This window comes from Vitis riparia, chromosome 17 (genome assembly GCF_004353265.1).
Source record: "Vitis riparia cultivar Riparia Gloire de Montpellier isolate 1030 chromosome 17, EGFV_Vit.rip_1.0, whole genome shotgun sequence".
In the NCBI taxonomy this organism is placed as follows: Eukaryota; Viridiplantae; Streptophyta; class Magnoliopsida; order Vitales; family Vitaceae; genus Vitis; species Vitis riparia.
The window spans coordinates 211,825-236,295 of record NC_048447.1 but is presented as its reverse complement, the minus strand read 5'-3'; the positions used below and the strand labels follow the sequence as shown (position 1 = coordinate 236,295).

Genomic DNA, 24,471 nt, shown 5'->3' with positions numbered 1-24,471 from the left:
CATTCATAAAAATGCATATATTTTTAAGAAAAATACATACATATCTTTTAGGGTGGACCATTTTTCAATTGGGTCTTATATGGATCCAAATATTCATCAATGAAAGCGCACAAATGAATTTGAGGTATTCACAAAACTTGTTGGTTATTTCTAGACTCTATATACATCCTTAAAAAAAATACGTACATTCTTAAGAAAAATATGTATAATTTTTTTAAGGTGAATCATGACTCTATTCAACCTTATTTAGGTCTATATATTCACTCATGGAAGCCTCAGAATGAATTTGAGGCGTTCTCTTACACCAATGAATATTTCTAATGTACGTATTTTCTTTTTCTTTTTTTTTTAAAAAAAAAGTGTGTAAATTTTTTAAGAAAAATACTTACATTTTTTTTTTAAAGTGAACCATGACCCTATTTAGCCTTATTCACCAATGTATATCGTAGAATGAATTTGAGGTATTCCCATTCCCTATTGACAATTTCTAAACCTTACATATACCCTTAATAAAATATTTACATTCTTAATAAAAATATATACATTTTTTTTAAGGGGAACCATGACCCTATTCTGCATTATTTAGGTCTTCACTTATGGAAGCTAAACGAATTTAAAGCCTTCCCCTACCCCTTTAGGCATTTCTAAAACCTATGTATATTTTTAAGAAAAATTCGTACGTTCTTCAGAAAAATACATGCATTTTTTTTAAAGTAGACTGTGACCTTATTCAACATCATATGGGTATAAATATTCACTTATGGAAGCACTGGAATGAATCTGAGGTCTTCCCACACTGCATTGTTCATTTCTAAACCCTACAAACATCCTTAAGAAAAATACATACATTTTTAAGAAAAATATAAGCATTCTTATGAAAATTATGTAAAGTTTTTTTTTAAGGTAAAGCTTGAACCTATTCAGCCTTATTTAGGTCTAAATATTCACTTATAGAAGCCACCCCCACACCATTGGACATTTATAATTTATGCATTTCTTTTAGAAAAATATGTACATTCTTATAAAAAAATATGTATATTTTTTAAAGGGGATTGTGACCCTATTCAACCTTATTTGGGTCTAAATATTCACCAATGGATGCCTTGGAATGAATTTGAGGTCTTCACATACCTTGTTGCCCATTTCTAAACCTTACGTACGTCCTTAAAATAATACATATGTTCTAAAAAAAAAATGTGTATTTTAAAGAAAAATATGTACATTTTGTAAGGTGAACTGTAACTCTATTCTACCTTATTTGAGTCTAAATATTCACTTATAGAAGCTTTAAACTAAATTTGAGATCTTCTCCTACCTCATTGGAAATAAAGCATACGTACATCTTAAAGAAAAATACGTACATTCTTAAGAAAATTTTGTACATATTTTAAGGTGGACCATGACCTTGATGGACCTTATTTGGATCTAAATATTCAGTTAATGGAAGTTTTAGAATGAATTTAAGGTTTTCTGATACCTAGTTGGCCATTTCTAAACCTTACATACATCTTGATGAAAAGTATATATATTTTTAAGAAAAATATATACATTCTTAAGAAAATTAGGTATAATTTTTTTTTTAAACGCAAACCATGACCCTATTCGGCTTTATTTGGGTCTAAATATTTACTTATGAAAGTCCCAAAATGAATTTGATGTCTTCCCCTAGCCCATTGGCTATTTCTAAACTTTATGTATATCCTTAAAAAAAAAAAAGGTACATTCTTAAGAAAATATATTTACAATTTTTTTAAGGTGAACCATGACCCTATTTGGCTTTATTTGGGTCTAAATATTCACTTATGGAAGCTCATAATAAATTTGTGGTCTTCTCCTTAAATCAAATGTACATATTTTTCTTTAAAATATACCCATTTTCTAAAGGATGTACCTACTACTATACGAAGTGGGATATGGGAAGACCTCAAATGCATTCTAAGGTGAACATGAGTCAAGTATTAAACCCTAAATTAGGTTGAAGGAGGTCATGATTAACCTGAAATCAAATGTACATATATATTTTTTTTTTTAAGGATATATGTATTTTTGTTGAGAATGTATGTATTTTTGTAAATACTGTACCAAGGGTTCTACCATATCGAACAGGATTTGGGAAGACCTCAAATGCATCTTGAGATATACATAAGTCAAATCTTAAACCCAAATTAGGTCGAATAAGGTATTTGTTTATCTAAAATCAAATGTATGTATTTCTTCCTAAAGATATTTCTATTATTCTTAAGAATGTATGTATTTTTATAAAATATGTATCTAGGTTCTACCATACAATATGGGATTTGGGAAGGCCTCAAATGCATCCCAAGGCATGCATAAGTCAAATATTAGACTCATATTAGGTTAAATGAGGTCATAGTTAACTTGAAATCAAATGTCTATATTTTTCTTAAGGATGTATGCATTTTTGTAAGTGATGTACTTAGGGTTCTACCATATCGAACGAGATTTGGGAAGGCCTAAAATGCATCCTAAGGCATACATAAGTCAAATCTTAGACCAAAATTATACCGAATGGGGCACAATTAACTTCAAATCAAATGTACATGTTTATCTTAAGAATATACATAATTTTAAGAAGGATGTATCTAATGTTCTATCATGTCGAATTGGGTTTGGGAAGGCCTTAAATGCATCTCGAGGCATATATACCTCAAATCTTAGACACAAATTATGTTGAATGAGGTCACGATTAACCTAAATTCAAATGTATAAATTTTTGTTAAGAATATATCTATTTTTCTTAAGAATATACATATTTTTCTGAAGGATATACCAAGGTTCTACCATGCAGAACATGGTTTGGGAAGACCTCAAATGTATCCTGAGGTATACATAAGTCAAATCTTAGATCCAAATTAGGTTAAATGAGGTCAGGATTTAACTCAATTAAATATACATATTTTTCTTAAGGATGTATATATTTTCTTAAATGATGTATGTAGTTTTCTAAAGAATGTACACATGGTTCTACCAATGCCAAATAGGGTATGGGAAGCCCTTAAATACATCTAGAGGCCTACATAAGTAAAATCTTAAATCTAAATATGGTCGAATGATATAAATGTACATATTTTTATACATGATGTATGTATTTTCAAAGGGATATACCTAAGGTTCTATACATGGTGGCAAACATGGTATGGAAATACCTTAAATTCATCCCATTGCCTATATAAATGAAATGTCATGTACAAAATAGGGCAAATGAGTGAAATATTCAACTTAAATAAGTGCATCCTATATAGAAATAAGTATATCTTGTTTAAAAATAAGTACATTGTATATTATTATGAGAAATATGTACATTAATGTTTTAAATTTTGATATATTTGTTAGGATAGAGCCCTTAAAAGCATGACATGATGTGATAAATTTGAAATTCATTATTTATTTAATGATGTTCTAGTTTCACTTTTATTTATCTTTATTCATGTATGGTACCTTATGAGCATTCTTGCTTGCATCTTTTGCATTGTGCGTGACTTAGGAGCATTAGGATTTGCACAGAAGATCTAAGTCATGGGTTTGTTGCAAATAGATGATTTGTTCACAACCGGTTCATGGGTCTTGGCAACCCATTAGAGGTTGTAGTGCACCACCTCCTACTTGGAGGGATGGTTGATCTTGGCTATAGGGATGAGTTTCCCATGGTGAGTGTACTAGTGTGTATGGTTACACATTGGACAAGACCTACGGTGAGTCATGACTTAAGGCTATCAAGTAGTCATGACTTCACTAAGTTGTTTCATTGTGTTGTCTCTCAACCTTGAGAGAATATTGAGTTTGTGCTAAAATTAGCAATGACTTTGACCTATGGGTGAGATCGTAAGGTGATCATATATTCTCTATGAATTGAGTCATTGTTGATGGAAGCCAGTAGTAATAGGTATTCTCAATAAATGCATCATGATATCTCTTAGGATTGAGATAGTGTGTCCCCTTGGGTGATCCTAAGGTGTGTTCATGGAAGCTATGTTCATAGTAGTTCCTTAAGTGGAACTTGACATAGACTCTTTGAGAGTTAAGATATATCAATTAAACACACAATAGGAGGATGTGTAACTCAAGGATGGTAGAGGAAGTTTTGAAAGGCTGATAACTTTCACCTGGGTAGACTATGGACACTAGTTCATGGGGAGACTGAACACAATGGATAGCAGGTCATGAACTTGAGCACTTGGTATCACGTTGTTATTTACATAGCATAGTGGGGTTCAGTTGATTCTTTATAGTGGGATGTTGAATCAACTTTGGATTCTGAGGGAGCTAATATTCATAAGGGTCCCAATGGTCCCCGCTCTAAGCTCATATACCTTGTTGGCACAAATTATGAGGGTCAGATTGGCTCTAAGTTCACTTTTGTGCATAAGGGCATTTTGGTAATTATGCAAGGTTGCATAGGGGTAAGTGAACAAGATCTCTGGATTAGGCTAATTGATTAATTTGTAGGCTCTATTGGGTTAAGTAATCAATTAGAACTCATTTTGGGCTAGATTATGTGACCCAAGCCCATGTGGGCTCAAGTCACTTAAGCCCACTTAGGAACCCTATGCATACTTCTTAAGGTTAAGGTTTCCATAACTTTTTTCTTCCACCATCCAGAGAGAAAGACAGTCATAGCCTTCATCATTTTTTCCTCCCTATTGGAAGTGTGCCAAGAACAAGATTGAGTCATCGGGGAAAGATTGTGAGTTTACGAGACTTCCAATAACTTGAAGATCGTCTTCAACACTTGATATTTAAGGTTTGGGAACATCCAAACCTAAAGGTTAGATCTTTAACCTTAAAAGATCAATTTTTTTAAAATTTGCTATTACTTCCATTGCTTAGATCTAAGGTGCCAACAATATTTCCTATGTTTTAAACTATTAAATAATTTTACTAAATTAATATTGTCTATTAAATAACTACAATAATATAATAAAAACAAACTAAGATTATATTTTAATAATTGATATATTATGATGTCATAACAATATATCATATAAAATTAATCCAATAATTTAAATAATATTATTCAAAATAATTAATTAGGGTGGCAAAAAATAAAAACTCAAACAATTAGGGCCTATGTTTAAATTGCATCAACAATAATCATATTAAATAATTATACAAAAAAATAAACATGCTCATTAATATAGTTCGTACACAAAAAATTAAAGGTTGATTTAACATTAATTTTTTTAATATATATATATATATATATATATATATATATATATATATATATATATATATTAAAAGTTATAAAAATTTATATAAAACAAGAAAAAGCACCAAACACTAAGTGGACTTATTTTAGCCCCTTAAACTGAGCATGTCGACACTATGGTCTCATGTGGGCAACATCTTGGCCCCATGAGCAACTTGTGAGCAATGTGGGATGTAATGTGTGGGATGGACGCCTCAGAATGGTGTGCAAGCTGTTGGCACACATGGGCAATAGCAACACACGAGCATGCTGGTGTGACAACATGTAAAGATCTGTGCACATGTAGAGGCTCGATGTCTTTATGTGGTGCAACCCATGGGCACAACGACACGAGGACTGTGGGAACTTCAATGAGATGCCTCAGACAAAGGAGCCAAGTTGCAGCAGGGATGTGCACAACCTTAGCAGCAAGGGCCTTGATGCGTGAGCCCAACATGCGCAGATACAACAACATGTGAGTCTTGTGCAAGTAGATGTGAGTAGAAGGGTCTATGGCACAACTTGAGCAAGACTGACTCAAGGCAAGCATGAGCGGACTTGAGTCAGATCATGTAAGACACGTCTTGGCATCGAGATAACCCTGAGCAAGGTGTGGTCTTCTATAACAGGAAGCACAATAAGCTGATGCATCGTATTTATATGAGTTAGACTCCTGGCATGCTAAGACTCCTAGTCGGGATGGAAAAATAAGTCTTCATGCATAAGGAGATAGAGACCTGTGGCATGAGAATTTGAGATTGAGTATGACTCGAAGTCTTACTCAATGTGGCATCCATTGAACTTAAGTTAGAGTCAGACTAGGACTTAAACACTAAATCCTTAATATGATTAGACTGCTTAGTGCAGCTTGTATAAAATAGGGTTTGTGTGCCTTCAGAAAGCAAGTGAACTACACAGTGCTTATTGTGAGAGTCCTTGCTAGAGAACCTATTGTATTATGTTGTGTGATCAATAAAATACGAGTTGGGGAGAGCCCTATAACCTTTGTGTGTACCTTGTAGCTTAGAGAAAGGTTGACCTAAAGTATGTCTAAGCATTCCACATACGTAAAAACTTATGACCTAGAATTGTGTGTGTGACAGTTGGTATCAAAGCTTATGACTACGAAGAGTAGCACCTTAGAGGCACTACATGAGCAAGTTACACTATTGAAAGTGGCTGTTAGTGGTTGCGATATAAGCTCCACTCTATTTGTAAGAGTGATAGAAGCCATTGAGGAACTCGGAGTACAACGTGGACTCATAAAAAGTTGGGATAAATATGTGGAGGAATGGATAAACTCCCTCACAACCATGATTAAATTGACAATGGAGGAATTTTGGGGATGGGTTGGATTTCTTAAGGATGAGATTGTGTTGCTGAAGCAGGCAATCTTGTAGGGCACGCCATCAACTTTAGAACAAGCCTTTACAAAAGTATAAGTGCCTGAGCCCAAACCCTTGGTGGTGCTCGGAATGCCAAGGATTTGGAGAACTCCCTTTAGGACATGGAACAATATTTCAGTGTTGCTTATATCCTTATGAATGAATAAGTAATGATCACATCTATGTATCTTTCTGGAGATGCAAAGCTACCAGTGATGATGCTACAGTTTGGAGACAAATGATCAACACTTGTGAGACATTCAAAAAGGAACTAAATGATTAATTCCTTCCCACGAACACGACGTGGGTGGCCCAAGAGTCTTTAAAGAAACTTAAACAAATAGGTTATGTCAAAGACTATGTTAAGGATTTTAGTTTGTTGATCCTTAACATTAAAGACATGTCTGAAGTTGACAAAACAAAATTGAGAAGGTAAGGTGTGCAAGACTTGCTTACAAGCATGGTAGCTACTGATTGTTTAGTGGACTATGAACTAAGTTCTTCCTCTACTACGACCTAGAAAGGAAAGAACCAACAACAACAATTGGGTAAAAAGGGGATTCCAAGCTCTCCAAAAAGACAGGTAGTAAATCGAATAAAAAGTTTGAGTCTTCTTGGGCTAAAGTGGAGAAGGCAAATTCCTCACAAATAACCAAGCCATTTGGTTGTTTTATATGTAATGAGCCACATAGAGCGAGGGATTGCCCAAATAAAGAGAAGTTGAATGCTCTTATTGTTGTTAAAGAGGACCACAACGAGTCGAAGACCCCCACAAGAGTTAACCCTCTTCAACTTCTGAATGCAATTCGAGCAGAGACTCATAAGGGCATGATGTATGTCAAGTTGGCAATGGGTGGGCAAAAAGTTGTGGCTCTAGTGGATAGTGGGGCAACTCACAACTTTGTCTTGTTGTGGGAAGTAACCAGGTTAGGCTTGAAGCTTAACAAAGATGATAGTAAGCTGAAAGACGTAAACAACCAAGCATGGGAGACCCATGATTTAGCAAAGAATGTGGTGGTACAATTGGGGAATTGGAAAGACACAGTCAACATCCTTAGTATGCCATTGGATGATTTTGACTTCATACTGGACAATGACTTTTTCCATAAAGCAAAGGTAGCATTGCTTCCACATTTGAATGAAATGTTCATAATGGATGAGACACAACCTTGCTTTGTGCAGAGACTAAACAAGCCGCTTAAAAAGCCATCCAAGAAAGGGACTATCTTTACTCTACAGGTGAAAAAAGGTCTAAGGAAGGGACAACTTACTTATGTTGATGCCTTTATAGAGATCAAGCCATAAAAGATGGTAGAAATTCTTGATGAAACTGTGCCAGTTCTGTAAGAATATGCAGATGTGATGCCTTCAGAGTTGCCAAAGAAGCTTCTACCAAGGAGGCCCACTGACCATCAGATAGAATTGTGTCATGGGCTAAGCCACCTACACAAGTCCTATATCCTATGACTCCACTGGAGGTGATGGAATTGAGGAAAATTTTAATTGGGTTGTTGGATGCAGGGTTAATCCAACCATTAAGGGCACTATATGGGGCATCGATGCTCTTCCAGAAGAAGCAGGAGTGTTGCTGCAAATGTGTGTTGACTATCATGCACTAAATAAAGTAACTATCAAGAACAAGTATCCAATACCATTGGTTGTAAACTTGTTTGATAGGCTGACTAAGGTTGAATACTTCATAAAGCTAGATCTGCAATCGGGATATTGGTGGGTTCACATTGCTAAGGGAGATGAGTCTAAGACTACTTATGTGACTCGATATGGGAGCTATGAGTTCTTAGTTATGCCTTCGGGTTAACTAACGCTTCTGCCATGTTTTGTAACCTCATGAATGATGTCTTATTCGATTTCTTAGACTCATTCATGGCGATATACTTGGATGATATAATGATCTATAACCAGACTCTATAGGATCACCTAGTCTACCTCGAGAAGGTATTGTAGAGATTAAGGGAGAATCAGTTGTATGTGAAAAATGAGAAGTGCGAATTCACACAAATTGAGATCAAGTTTTTAGGGCACTTGGTGTCTAAGAAGCAGGTACAAATGGATGGATCTAAGGTGGCCGCGATCTAGGATTGGATTGTCCTCATAAAGGCAACAAAACTATATTTTTTCCTCAGGTCAGCTAACTACTACAGACGGTTTATTGAGGGCTAGTCCAAGATAGCCATCCCTTTCATTGACTTGCTAAAGAATGAGAGGGAATGGAGATGGCAATTGGAGTGTCAAATTGCCTTCCAAAGGCTTAAAGATGCAATAACCTTAAAGCTAGTGCAAAGACTATCAAAGCTTGAGCTTCCTTTTGAGGTGCAGATTGACATCTTAAACAAGGCTTTAAGAGGTGTGTTGGTATAGAAAGGGCACCTTATGGCATTTGAGAGCTAAAAATTAGATGTAATGGAGCAAATATACTCCATGCATGAGAAATAGATGATCGTGGACATCCACTACCTTGAGACTTGGAAGCATTACCTAATGGGTACCAATCTCATGGTAGTGACAAACAATGTGGTTAACACATTCTGTATGACTCAGAAGAAATTGACTGCTAAGCAAGCTCAAAGGTAAGAGTTCTTGGCAAACTTCAACTTTGTGTGGGTACATAGAGCGGGTAGGCACAACCAAATTGTAGATGCCTTGAGTCGAAAAGAGGTAACGGAGTTTGTAGGATCCTTATCTAGAGTTATGGCAAATTTCACTACTAGGATGAAGTAGGAAGCTCCACAAAATTCTACATGCAACAAACTAGTGGAGTAAGTAAAGGAAGGCACCACTAGACGCTACTAGTTAGAAGATAGACTACTATATTATGTGGGTAAGAAGCTGTATGTTCCTTCCAACAAATTAAGACTGGAGTTGCTAAAGGAAATGCACGATATAAAATGGGTTGGTCACCCTAGAGAAGAGAGGACATTTACTTTGATTTCACGATCCTTTCATTGGCTTAAGATGAAGGATGACATGCAGGCTTATGTGAAATCATGTTTGATATGTCATATGGATAAGATAGAGTGGAAGAAAGAAGTAAGCTTACTACATCCTCTACCCATCCCTGAAGGACCATGGTAGTGTCTTTCAATGGATTTTATAATTAGATTCCCTAAGGTGCAGGGGTATCAATCTGTCCTCGTGGTGGTTGATAGGTTCTTAAAGTATGTAGTATTCATCCTAGCACCACATGAATGCCCTGTTGAGGAAGTTGCAAGACTCTTCTTCAATAATGTGGTGATACACTTTGGGATACCCAAGGATATTGTGAGTGACAGAGACCTCACGATTCCCAGATAGGTTTTGGGTGGAGCTATTCAAGATGATGGGAACATAATACAGGTTCTCCATCGCCAATCACCCCTCAACGGATGGGCAGATTAAGAGGGTGAATGCTTTGCTGAAAGAATACCTAAGGCATTATGTATAAGCTACATAGCAGAATTAGCTCAAGCTCATGGATGCAACCCAACTGTCTTACAACCTACATCAAAGTTCTACAACTGGGAAAAGCCCATTTGAAGTAGTAATTAGGTTCCAACCACGTATGCCTATGGATGTACTAGCTACTTCTCAACCAGGACGAAGTGTGAGTCCTACAACATAATAGTTTGCTAAGACCAGGTTGGAATTACTTGATGAAGCCTGAGAGAGCTTAGAGAAGACAAACCGATGAATGAAAAGTATACTGATAAAAGGAAGAGACCACTAGAGTACCAAGTGGGAGATAGAGTGATGCTCAAGCTCACTCCCCAAATTTGGAAGAAAATAAAAAATAGGCAATATCAGAAGGGCTTGATTTCAAAATATGATGGTCCATTTGAGATTATGAAGGAGATTAATGTTGTCGCTTACAAATTGAAGCTTTTGGAGAGATTAAAGCTTCATGCCTCATTCCATGTAAGCTTCCTAAAACCTTATCATGAGTATCCTGATTCAGACAGAGTGCAAGTAAAGAGACCACTTCTTAACATCTAAAAATAGTTTAGTGAGGACATAGCAAGCATCCTAAAGGATAGGAAGATGGAAAATTGGAAGACTAAGTGGACCGAGTTTTTAATTCACTGGAAGGGAACACTTGAGAATGAAGCAAGCTAGGAGAAATGTGTCACTCTGTGGCAATTTGAAGATAAAGTACATGAGTACCTACAAGCCAAGTCAATGAGGGCATTAAAAGGGTAAAGTGTGTGTGTGTGTGTGGGAGGGGAGGGGGGGGGGGGGGGGGGGTTGGTTTGTCAACCCCTCAAACTGAGCATGTCGACATTGTGGTCTCATGTGAGCAACACCTTGGTCCTAAGAGAATCCTGTGAGCAATGCAATGTGCAATATGTGGGATGGATGCCTCGGAATGGTGTGCAAGCTGTTGGCACACATAAGTAGTAGCAACACTTGAGCATGCTGACATGGTAGCATGCAAAGACCTGTGCACATGCATAGGCTCAGTGCCTCTATGTGGCACGGAGACTGTGGGAACTTGGATAGGATGCCTCAAACAAAAGAGCTATGTTGCAATAGATATGAGCACAACCTTAGTAGCAAGGGCCTTGATGTGTGAGCCCAGCATGCATCGATGTAGCAACACGTGAGTCTTGTGCAGGTAGATCTGAGTAGAGGGATTTGTGGCACAACTTGAGTGAGGCTGACTCAAGGCAAGCATGGGCAGACTTGAGTCAGATCATGTAAGACACGTCTTGGCATTGAGATGAGCCTAAACAAGGTGTGGTCTTCTGTAGCAAGAAGCATACTAAGCTGATGCATTGTATTTATATGAGTTGGACTCCTAACATTCTAAGACTCTTAGTTGGGATGGGAAACTAAGTTTTCATGCACAAGGAGACAAAGACCTATGGCACGAGAATTTGAGATTAGGTAGGACCCGGAGTCTTACTCAATGTGGCTTATGTTGAGCTTGAGTCAGAGTTGGACTTGGACTCAAACACTATTTCCCTAGTAGGATTAGATTACTTAGTGTAACCTGTGTAAAAGAGAGTCTGCATGCCTTTAGAAAGTAAGTGAACTACTTGGTGCTTATTATGGGAGTCCTTACTAAAGAACCTCTTGTATTTTGTTGTGTGATCAATAAAATATGAGTTGGGGAGAGCCTTGTAACCTTTGTGTATACCTTATGGATTAGAGAAAGGATGGCCTAGAGTGTGTTTAGGCACCACACATACGCAAAAACTTGAGACTTGGAATTGTGTGTGTGACAACTTATCCTAATATTATATTGTAGACCCCCATATGGGGCTCGGTTTTTGTCATATCCCAACAACTCATTTTTACCAGGTGGAGGCCTGTCAATGAGCCACTTGTTGACTTGTGGATGGCTGCTGGGAATCAAAGTAGTGGAATTGAAGAATGAATAGGAGTTGGACACCTGTCAAAGAGAATCAGAGAGGAGCGTATTCTGTTACCTGTAGCAAGCCAGCTGCAGGTGAGAGAGGTGGTGCCTTTTGCGGTGCTGCCTAGAGATATTTTGGAGGGGATCCTTTGCTTGATTCAGGGCAGGCTGGTTACTCAGGGACACTGGAGAGAGAAAAATAGAGGAATCAGAGGAGAAAAGGGTGAGAGTTTGAGGGTGAGTTTCTAGCTTAGAGGAGAGACTACCGGAGGAGAGAACAGGGAGCAGCAAACTGTGAGAAGTAGTGGTGCTATTGGCTGCCGTTTAGAGGAACTTGAGAGAGAGCGAGACTTGAGAGAGAAAGAACCAGAGGGTTAGAGTTTTCCAGAAAGGAGCAGAGAGCTTTAGAGGGAAGCTTAGAGGAGATTAGCTAGAGAAGGTCTGGCAGCTGGAGGGGATTTGGGTGCAGGGATTCTGGCAGAGCTAGAGAAGGGGAGACTGATTTTCTGAGGTAGCTGGAGAGGAGGAGAGAAAAGGTAGAAAACCTTTGAAACCATGCGCTGATTCTGAGGGAATTCAGCGTGGATTCGAACTGGAGAGCATGAGCAAAGACAAGCTTAAATGGTTTTTTTCTACTCTAAGCAGAGATGCTTTTATACAATGATGAGAAGAGGACCCCACTCTGCATGGTTTGCATGGCCACTTTTAGGCCACATGTCTTTCTGCCTTTGTTTCATCTTTGTTTTTTTAAAATAATCCTTCAAATCCCAGTTTTCAAATAGTTTTCCAATTTCTAGATTTTCAAATAATTTTAACTTTTCAAATCTTCATCCTTAGTTTTTTTTAGGCTTCAAAATACAATTTTAATAAAATTTTGCCGCCATTTTCCTTCCGGCAAGCCACCTTCAAATTTTCTTTGATTTTTAAAAAATGTTTTAAAATAATTGTGAATTTATTTTCGTAATTCTTAATTATAGAATTTATGAAATTAATTCGCTAAAAAATAAACGGGCTTTGGTGGGGGCCCCACATATGTGACTTATTGATTGATTGACTGATTGATTTGATTTGATTATGATCCATGATTGATTTATCCTGCTCTATGACATGCTCGAAATTATTTCTTAATTGTACACTAACCCTCCTCTTGATAGCGCATATTGGTTCGCCACCCAGGTACGTATTTTCTCGCATCATGGTCACTCCTTATGCTTGTTTCTAATTCTCATACGTGCATGATCGATTTGAGTATTCATTGACTTTCTCATTGGTTGCCATGTCAGCTTCATTTTATTAGTAGAGATCCGACTTTAGGGACTTAGAGGGGTGCCACGGTCTTTACCGTACCTTCTCGATAAGTAACCTGACCCCCAAACCCGATCCGATTTTTCGTAGATCACCTTTTCCAAATAAGGAGTCACACTTAAGGTTTTTCTTTCTTATTTTGTTTACCCTTTTAAAAATAAAACAAAAATAAGTGGCGATTCTAAGTCATTTCTTTTTAATAAATAAAGATCATTTTCAAATAAAAAAAATCGAGCTCACCATTGAGTGGGAAACGCATGAGCCGAAAATGCGGGGTCCACAAATATATATATAATTTTTTTAAAAATATTAAATTAATAAAAAAAAGTTTGGAGAGGAAGCTAGTTAAAAAAAAACTTATCTACAAATTAGAAGTGCATATTTGTTGTATTTTTAAAAAAAAATTAATTTCATTATTTTATAATGGTTTTCGTATTATAAGCATTAAATCTTAATGGCTGACCATTTTTCTTAACAATAACTCAATCAATTATTTGATGAAATATAATTTTTTTTTTCAAGTATTGGTGAAACAAAATTGTATTACTAAATCTTTTATCTTTATCATTTAAAAGTAAAAAAAAAAATGTAAAAATACTTTTAAATTAAGAGAAAAATAATATAAAATATTCAACATAATTTTGTTTATGGAAAAATATATTTTCTATTTTATTTTATATTATCAAAAAATTAAAAATTTTAACTAAGCAAAAATCTAAAACTAAGATGGAGCTAGAACCATATTCAGTGACTCTAGTTTTAAGCAAAAACCTGAAACTACTAGTATAATTTTGATTAAAAAAATAAAAATGTTGAATTATGTAGAGCTTAATTAGTTTGTCCTAATTTTTACATTATACAAGAGATGGTTAGAAACATCATTTTTTTTAGATAGAGGATAATATTTTCATTTTTTGTTCATTATTTATATTTATGTTCACATTTAATTTGTTCTCACTAATTATTTACTATATATTAAAATTTTGTATTTAATATATCTAAAAAATGATTAAAATCAATAAAAAAAAGTGAAAAATTTGAAATCAAAGAAAGAAAAAGTGTGAAAGGAGGAGTGGAGAAAGCGACAAGAGAGAGAGAGAGAGAGAGAGAGAGATTTTCATGACAAGTTATCTTAAAGCTTAAAAGAAAAAGGTAAAGCCCTCGTGACATGTTAAAGTTTAAAAGAGTACTATTCATGTGCAAGAGAAGACAACAATTTTATGTTTTGTGAAATATGAAAGTTAGATTCCTAAAAGATCCAAACTTTATTTTTTTAATAATATTGGTTTATGGTTACATCCACTCTAGCGTGCTCCACCCGAATTCCATTTCAGAGGTGTGCCAAATAACCTAATTTCATAATGACAAAATCTGATACGATGGCTTTAACATAATATGTTTTTTGTGAGTTTGAAGTTAAGTATAATTTTGTTTGGATTATCAATATAAATAAATTATTTAACAAATATGTAATTTGTGAATAATTTATATAACACAAATTGAAGTCGAATTAACTTATTTAATAATTGTATTAATTAACTTGATTATAACATTAAACTATTTAATTTGTTTAAAATTTATTTTTAAATAAATAAGTGATTTGAGTCATAAACGTTTCTAATTGAGACATTAATCATATATATAAAATTTATTTCATTCTTATTATTAAATAGGAGAATGCTTAAGTTTTGACACAACATGAATATGACTCACCAACACGAATTGTAACTCTTATATAAGACCAAATATTGAATTTTTGTCAAATTTGACTTAAAATATAACTCCAAGAACTCTTTTTCAAATTTAATAATACTTTGTATAAGTTTTATGGGAACTAATTATTAAAAAATAAAAAACTAATTACACATTTATATATTTTTGGCTTTCAATTTTTAAAATAAAGACCAACAAGACTTTCCTCGAAAAGGTAATGATTTTAAAAAATTAAGGAGTAAAAAATTTTTATTACCTCAAATTTAAAAATTTTAAAAGCCATTTTTAAAGATATAAGATAAGCATATAGTTATTATTATTATTTTTTTAAAAGCAAAAAGGTATTAGAAAATATTAGCAATTTTTATATAAAATAGAAGAATTTTTAGAAAAGAAAAAGTAATGGTTTTAAAAACCCTTAAAAAAATTAAGATACTATCTTAAATTTTAAAATGTCGAAGAGTGATTTTTAAAAATATAAAATAAATCAATGATTTTTATTTTTATATAAAAGTTTTTAGTTTTAAAAATAAAAAATAAGAAATGTATTTAAAGGAAAACAAATACGTCACTTTTTACGTGCATTGGATAAAATAATTTTTAACGGCTTAGCATTAAATTTAATAAAAATTAAAGTATTAAACTATGATATGAATTTTAAAATTTTGCAACTTTTAATTTTTATTTATTTATCATTTTTATAAAATAAAGTATTTAAATTCCAAAATTATGAGTATAGTGGGAAAAACAAAGCTCTTTCTTAAGATTCAAAGGAAAAAATATCTTAAATTATCAACCATCTTATATTGATGTGCATGGCATATAAAAATTTATGATATGATATATAAAAAAAAAAATCTATTTCAGACAGTGTCATCTTTGCCCTTGAAATGTTATTAAAAAAAAAAAAGAAAAAAAGAAAAAGTTGTGAATACAAATTATGAGAGAGAAGGAAGAGGGACGAAGGACATATCTGTAATTTGAAAAAATAAAATATAATAAGTGTTATCGAGGAAGCAGTTGAGCCGTACCAGTTGAGCCGCTTGCTTTATGTTAACTGTTATCGAGGAAGCAGAGTTGTGTCGGGTTGTGTGCAACTGCGAGTCAAAGACGTAAATCATGAGTGTGGTTGACTACTGAACCACACCATGCTTTCCTGTCTAACTCCCCGGCTCACATCGGAGAGTAATAGCTAATTAAGGCACATAAGTGCGAAAACCCCACTTGTTTATGGGGCTGATGCCTTGGTCAAGCCCTAGAAATAGACTATGGTTGACCATTTGGAGAACAAAATTCAAAATTTTTGCACGGAAATCGGCAAAAAAATCTCAATTCTCAAGTCATATATAGCCTTGTAACTCTTGACTGGCCTGCACATGAATGGGAGAGAGTGAGTGGCCTAGAAAAAAGAGAAAGTTAGAATCTTTGTTGATAGATTTGCTGTGTCCTTTTTGAAGATTTTAACTGCCATAGGTAGTTAACCTAGGCGATGCTTTACTCTAGAAAGTAGAAAGACTAGAATTGAAAATTCAAACAATGCAACTTCCACGTCCAACCACCTCTCGTCTTTGGATTTTGTGGAGAGTGGAGAGCGGTTTCAAAAGTTTTCAAGTTGAGGGCCAGGCACTTGAAGATTGACATGATTGATTGCCCAATAAGGATTCTCTGGCCTCTGATGTTGGTTTTCTTTTAAGCAACTTTGGAAGCGAAAGCAAATTAAGAAGATTTCTGTGTTTTTGAATAAAGTTTATATTAAAGTTTTGGAAGATTCTGGCTTTTCCAATTAGACTGGTGACATGATGAAAAGATTTGGATGAATCAATTACCGATTACCGATTACCAATTACACACCCCATGAAAAGTTTTGAGTCAAATCCCTTGTTTTAAGAAAAATATGGAACTTGCTTTGTGGCATGCATGTTACAATTTGTGCGAGTGGTGAGATCAGCCAGTACTATAGTTGCAACTTTACCCAATTTTCAGGGTTCTTCTTGGAGACCAAATGGGCTATCTAGATTTTATTGTAATGGTTGGTGGCTACAGGCTACATGCTCCCTCGGACCCTCCCCAAAAGAAGTTGCAGGGAAAGGTAAATTGGCTAGTGCAATTGGAGTCCTGTAGATGCAACTTTTGTTTGGACTTTGGACAAACATATCAAATGAATAAAGAGCTTAAATTCCCTTGTCCCCCATGATTAGCCGAGGGGCATGGAGTACTAATGATATAGGCGGAGAACGTGTGCAGGTGTTCACGGGCGCCCACCCACATGATCCAACACTTTTCCACCAACATAAATTATTACATATGCCAAATGCATCATCATCCTTTGTCTTGTTTATTTTGGCTAATTAATTGCATTTGGCCTTTCAAAATTTCAATATTAAGGGACGCAATAGTATTTTCCAATACTACGTGTTTAATTAATTGGAGTACTGATAGGTCCAAATTAAACTCCGGTTCACAGTCTGATGAACTGAGAGGCCAGTACCCTTATTTATTACTAAGGATTGGTAAATGCCGTTGTTGTCCTCAAGGCCCAAGGATAGCATGTGACCCACAAGATGGTCCCTTCTATGGTAGAATAGTGACAACCACCCAAATGGTACAGCACATGGGGAAGAAAGCTGAAGGCAGGCGTGATGTCGCCCTTCATTAACCACACATTTCTGTCCTGCTAATGATGCTGCTTTGCTTCTTTTTTCAATAAAGCATCGCGCCTAGCCACTATTCAAGGACACTTCTCTCCCAGAGACATGGGCAAAGGGGAAAGGAGTTGTTTACTCACCATCACATCACTTCTTCCCTGAGTTCCCTCAACGGGCTCACTCACAGAAAATATCATCAAATACCCATTCAAAATGAGTTTGATAAAATTCTAGTGAACACGTACAATTTAGAAATGTTTTAGTTATTTTAATTATTTTTAAATTATAGGACATTGACATGTTATAATACATGGACAAAGTAAGAATTATTTTTCCAAATCTTCAAATCCATGTGCATGTGAGCATGAGGTGTGTGTGTGTGAGAGAGAGAGAGAGAGACAGACAGAGAGATAGGAGGACAAGGGTAAAGGAATAGAAGGAAAAGGCCTTCTTTTGTGGTCGATTGAATCCAGCCTACACAACAATATGGGGTCACCCACTTACATATGAATTTAGAAATTCCTCCGTGAAAAGGCCTTGAGGCGGGGTGCACTAACAAAAAGCGACTCTTCACTTCCCTTAACTGCCCAATCATCTCTTCTAAAGTAAACGTAGAATGTGTTGGCAAAACCCATACCAATTGTTAAGAAGTAGGGACTTTTTCCTTTAACCTAGCCTGGTGGCAGCTTCACATGTGAGAGCCCAACATGTTTTGAAGTCCTTGGAATTTGATTGGGTCCTTTCCTTTGATTGTGCCATAAAAGGCATTTGATGGACCCCCCCACCACATGGAGCTCACATGGTTACTCGAGATCTTTGAGTCGAGGCCCTAAACACCATTATGCATAACAGGAACAGGTAGAGCAAATGCAGCTCAGTTTTCATTCGAAGCAGGAGTGCACCGTCATTAGGTCATTGAGGTATACATGTTTTCCCGTGTACTCCACCCCAACTCTGGAACTTGTGCTAACTGCTATCCTCCTTTTTTATCCCCCTAAAAGAAGCGAGTGTATTGTTGCTATCAAAATTGGATGTAGATGGTTTATTTGCATGAGATGCTATGAAAGCATAAGAAAAGAGGTTGCGTACGCACCAAGCGAACACCAGCTAAGCAGTCAATTGCAGGCAAATTCCAAATGTACACATTACCAACTGAATGAATATACCAAAGTGTTTAAATGATTAACCCTTTTTTTTTTGGGGGCACCTTGCTTAGTGAGCTGACCATGACGTGGAATTTGCGTTAACAAATGTTGCAGTAGCTTTGATGATAAGGTCATCCGATATCCACCGTGATAGACGTTGGGGATCACATTCTGCCTGGGAATCCGATTTAAACAAAATCCAGCCTGAGCCGTCATGCAATTTCACTGTGGGAAATTGGCCTAATGACGGGTGCTTGCAGTCGTAATCCAATTGGGTCCAATTGTAAATGAAAACAGTCATGGTGGAGGGCCACCCCGCCCTTAAGGATCCAAGTTGGTGATAATATTGAACGTACAATGTGCGACTGCCCGAATAATGCCAACAAAGCACGTCAGGGTGGTCCTAATGTAGCCCCTTTGTTAATACCGGGTCAACTGATGATGGATTCCTCCCTTCGGTAGTGATAGCAAAAGCTCTTGTTCAGATGCTGGAATCTGGGCTCTCTGCTTCCCTGCACGAAGATGTCCGGACGGGTTGTCCGAACACACCCTCCGAAGCCCAAGTTAAACTTTGGAATGAATAGAAACCCTTAGAGAGAGAGAGAGAGAGAGAGAGTAGGTGAGAGAACTCATAGTGTTGCCCCCCCTTTGGTATGTTTCAGTAGGGTTTTTATAGTGCTCAAAGGGGGAGGACATAATAGTGTTGAGCTGACATTTGTAATGATGACTACGTAGTAGTGAAAAGGCAATCATCACAACTGTAAGGTGGTTGGGGGCTATGTCAAACGACACATCATGATACAACTTGTCGTCCCTTCAACTTGTTGAAGGTATGAGACTAGTCGTGATAGTCCGTTGATATAGACTTAAGGATGGGAAGGGTCCCATCAATCATTCCAATGTCAGACAACCAAATCCTTACACACCCGAGAGGATTTGGGGTTGTCAGGGAAGTGTGGCCCACTTGGTGGCACAAATGGTCCGGATAGGATGTTTCTGGATGCCTTGAAGGTTGTCTGAACAGTGATGAAAGGAGTGACACGTGGTCCAGTTAGGATGATGCCATGTGGATAGACGTGTGGAGGTACATGTGGGAAGACACGTGGGAGAAGGCCCCACAATGCCCTCTTCAGCACATGCACTTGTGTCTAGGCAGAGGTGGATGGGCTGAAAATGTCCCTTAGAGTTCCCCAGTGTGGGTGAGACACGTGTCAATTGTTTAAAGGGGGGTTACTTCCACCGAGGCATTTTGTTAGGCGGCGTGTCGCTTCGGGGTGTGTTTCCTGACGACATGTCTTTTGGGATCCCTAGGGTTTTGGTATTCTATAAATAGGGGACCCTAGACCTTTTGGGATTCATTTGGACGTTTCTTGCACCTAAAGTTTTCTTTTCTCCTGCCATTATCTCCTCTGCATTCTGCATCCTTCAATTCCAGTCACTGTCTTCCCATCGTCCCCACCATTTACCTTCTTCGACGACACTTGCATTCTGCCTCACTGTAACTCCGGTGGCCGTCCATCTTCCCAGTGGTCCCGTTGACTGTTACAGTTCTACTTTGGGGTGTACTTTCATTTATGGCAGTGGTGCTTCCCTGGTCTTAGGTAAGCCATTAATCCCTCGTGCTAGTTTCTTTGCTTTCAATGCTGCGCTTAATTGTTTTTTAGGATTGTTTGTGGCTTTTCTGGGACACAATATAGGTGTTGCGGCGTGTAGAATGTAGGATTTTTTAGTACTTTTTGTGGGTAGGGGAACAACCGTCGGTGGCAAGTTCGATAAGGTCTATCAGAACCAGGGCTTTTGTGGTTTGGTTTCTATTAGGTTTAAGACCCCTGTGGGGTATGGTTAAGGGGGAGAACCTCGGTTGGGGCTTGCCTTGCAGGCCGAGTTAAGGTCCCCGCCCAAGTATGGGCTTTAGGCCTGTGTTGGCTGACCGTTGCGCATCTGAGGAGCTTTCTATTGGCAAAAGGGTTGGGTGACTGCTTTTTGATAACCGGTCGTTGTGCGGTGCAGGTCTTACTCAGCCCGTTGCTTCAGCATGTTAGCATGAGGGGGTGTGGCTTCCACCAGTGTGGCTGGTAAGGGAGATAAAGGTGGTCGACCAAAAGTAGGTGATGTCGGAACTTCTTCGGAGGAGCCTATCGAACTCCTTTCTGAATGGGAGTTTAGGGAGTGCTTCCGCATCCCGCATGGGGTTTCTATTCGCTTGATGGATGGTGGCCCTGTGCCAACCGAAAAGGAGCTCTTCAATGCCACCATTTTTAGTAAGGAGCAATTCAATGCCGGGCTCCGCTTTCCTCTTCCTTCACTCTTTAAGTAGTTTCTTCACTTTACAAAGATTCCCCTAGCCTTCCTCCATCTGAACGCAGTTAGGGTACTAATGGGCTATAGCATTTTGGATATGTTATTCTACTTGGACCTTTCTTTTCTAGAGGTCCTACTCGTTTATACTATTAAGATGAGTAGGAAAGGGATTTTCAGCTTATCTGCTCATATTCCATTCCTTTAGTTGGTGACCAGACTTCCAGATTCTACCAAGGGTGCGATAAAGGGACACATTGTTATTTCGGGCCCTTGGGTTGGCTCATATGAGCATCCGGGTAAAAAATTCGAACCATGTCGTTCATTGCCGATTTTGGGTAGAGTAAACCATAGTTCTCTTATCCTCTCTGTTTTAATTATGGGATTGTTGCTGATGCACATTACTTGGTGTATTACAGTAAAGAAGAAGAGAGATCGACTGGTAGAGTGGGTGGAGAAGGCTTCTTTTGACCGTCTGAACAAGTTATTTGTGATTTTTTTCTCGTGAGCGGCATCATCAGACCCTGCTAATTGATCGGAACTTGTTGGTCGTGGTTCGGGAGTCACAACTTTACATTCTTCCCATTCTTCCTCGTCTTGCGCCCAAAGTTTTGGAGCCCGACGAACATCACACATTGAATGATCTGCCTTTTTACGAAGAGGGGCGGGCAGCAGACGCAAAGGAATGGCAAGATTGGATCGATAAGAAAGAAATAAACGCTAGGAGGGGACGTTGAGACAAGCTCCGAGCAGGAGTCACCCAGCCACTAGCTCTATTGCTCACCCTCAAACTAAGGGGAAGTCCATCTCTTGATCCGCCGGGAAGGCGTTGGACTTTTCTCATCTGCCTCTTCTCTTATGTCTTTCTCCGAGATTGGTACCAATCAAGGCTTGACCAGCTCGCCCTACCTAGGGACCTGTCTAAACTAGGAGGTTGAGCTAGTGGTGCCTTACATCATTCTTGAGCCAGAAGAAGAAGAAAAAGAAGAAGAAGAAAAAGAAGAAGAAGAAGAAGAAGAAGAAGAAGAGATGACTCCAAACCTGAGGGCTGGTTTTAAGGAGAGGCAGGGTAAACGCCTTTATGAAGCACTTTTGACTGCACCTTCGCCTGTTAAGAGGACGCGCCCAGAGGTTTCTCATGAGGAGTCGATCTTGGATGCTCTTACGGCACAGGTGGCCCCTTCTAATACTGTTAGGTCCAGGTAGGAACTGGTTGTGAGTTCTTCTGTTGAGAAGGACGCTTACCCGACGGAAGACAGGACCCTCGTAGGTCATACTCTGGGTGACGACCTTAATGACAAAGTGCCCCGATCAGCTCTCCTAGCTGGGAGGAGATAGCAACATTATTCAGGCAAGTTCCTTGATTTACTGCACTTGAGCCCCCTACACCAAGCATAGATGCCCTCTTTCCGCTCACTCGTTGATACTTTGTTGACTTGCATGGCGACCTTCCCATAACTGTCGTGCCTCACCTCTCCCACGACACTCCGAAGTCTGTACTTTAGTGTATTCATCCGATGCAGCAGTACACTGTCGTTGAGACGACAGAAGTGGTAAGGTTTGCTCCATTTTTGCCCAAGTTTACTTGATGTCCGAATTCTGACACCTGATTCAATGTTGTTTCAGGGGGTGGCTGCTATCTGCAACTTGATGCGGCAGCGAAGCTCACTCTTCAAACAACTGGAGGTTGCAGAGTCTATGAGGGCATTTTTTACCCAACAGTTGGACAACAATGAAGACCTCCATGCCCAGCTTGAGCGAACACAGAGTGATCTAGATGGCGCTCAGAAAGCCATCTCAGACGGGGGAAGGCTGTTGAAGGAGACAGAGGAGGAAAGAGAGGTGGCGAAGGCCAAGGCTCGCCGGATGGGAGAGGAAAAGGAGGTCGCCGAAGCTAAGTGCAAGGACATGGAGCAGGAAAAAGATCATTTGAGGAAAGATTTAGAGGAGCTCCAGGCAGCTTCCAATATTCAGAAGAAGGAGCTTGAGGAGCTCCAGGCGGGGTTTGTTGCTGAGAAGGAGGAACTAAAGGAGGATTATCAAAAGCAAGTAGATGAGATGTTCTTCTTTGGTTACCAGTGCTGTATGAGGAAGAACGACATTACTCATGATATCCCCAACTACCTTTATGATGAGGAAGATGCAACTATCAGCGGCCCCGCCCAGGAAGATAAGGATTCAGATGCTATTAGGCCCTTTGACGGGCAGTGATTGTACTCTTGCACTTTCTTTTTCCCATTTGTTTCTTTATTGCTATACCTGGGCATGTCCTTGTAATGAACAAATTCTATCAATGCACAGTTGTTCCTTTTTACTTGCGTCTCCTACTGAATCTTTTTTAAGTCGAATTTACTGGTAATATTGCTTCAAGTTAGATACATTCTAGGGGCAGAGCAGGGGTGTTCCATCTAGCATTTTCAGGTGGTAAGCCCCTGAATCTCCGACCTTAGATACAATGTAAGGTCCTTCCCAATTTGCCTAGAGTTTCCCGGTTCCCTTTTTGGTTGTGTTTTCAAAGACCCTTCTGAGGACTAGAGTCCCAATCTTAAAGGCACATGGTTGGGCTTTCCGATTGTAGTAGGCAATAACTCTTTGTTGGTAGGATGCCATCTGGATGGTTGTACTTTCTCTTGCCTCGTTTGCCTAATCCAAGTGTCTTTCAAGTTCTTGAATTTCATCTTTCTGGCCATAGACGGCTGTCCAGGCTATGGGCATGCCTATTTTCGTTAGGATAACTGCATCCATCCCATAAGCGAGAGCAAAGGGAGTCGTTCCTGTTAGTCGTCTTGGTGTCGTTCGATAGGCCCACAGGACTCCGGGCAGTTCATCCACCCACATTTCTTTGGCTTTTTCCAGCATTTTCTTTAGCGTAAAGAGTAGGGTTTTGTTCGTTGCTTCTTCTTGCCCATTGCTTTGAGGGTAACGTGGTGTGGAGTATAGATTTTTGATCTTTAGCTCCAAAAAAAAAAAAGGTTCTGAAGGCAATATTGTCAAATTGTGGCACATTATCAACTACAATTGCCTACAGGATTCCGAACCGACAGACGATGTTTTTCCAAATGAATTTGGAGACGTCTTTATCCTTGATGCTAGCATAAATCTCTGCTTCTACCCATTTGCTAAAGTAGTCAGTGGCTACAAGCAGAAACTTCTTCTGTGTGGCTGCGATGGGCAGGGGGCCAACTATGTCCATTCCCCAAAGTGCGAATGGCCAAGGGCTTGTGATCGGATTGAGGACTTCAGAGGGCATGCGAGGAATGGGGGTGTACCTTTGGCATCGATCACACCTTTTGACATAGTTCTTAACGTCTTGTTTCATGGTGGGCCAATAGTACCCTTGCGAATGAGCACGATGCGTTAAGGTACACCCCCTTATGTGATTGCCACACACACCTTCATGTAGTTTAGCCAATACGTA

At 38.2% G+C, this 24,471-nt stretch overlaps 1 protein-coding gene across 1 annotated transcript; it reads left to right on the top strand.

Annotated features, from left to right (window-relative positions):
• Positions 1-22,082: 22,082 nt before the first annotated feature.
• LOC117904742 (tropomyosin beta chain-like) lies at positions 22,083-23,264 on the top strand. Its single transcript, XM_034817499.1, has 2 exons — positions 22,083-22,244; positions 22,680-23,264. Exons 1-2 carry the CDS (start codon positions 22,083-22,085, stop codon positions 23,262-23,264), a joined length of 747 nt encoding a protein of 248 aa, XP_034673390.1.
• Positions 23,265-24,471: the final 1,207 nt, after the last annotated feature.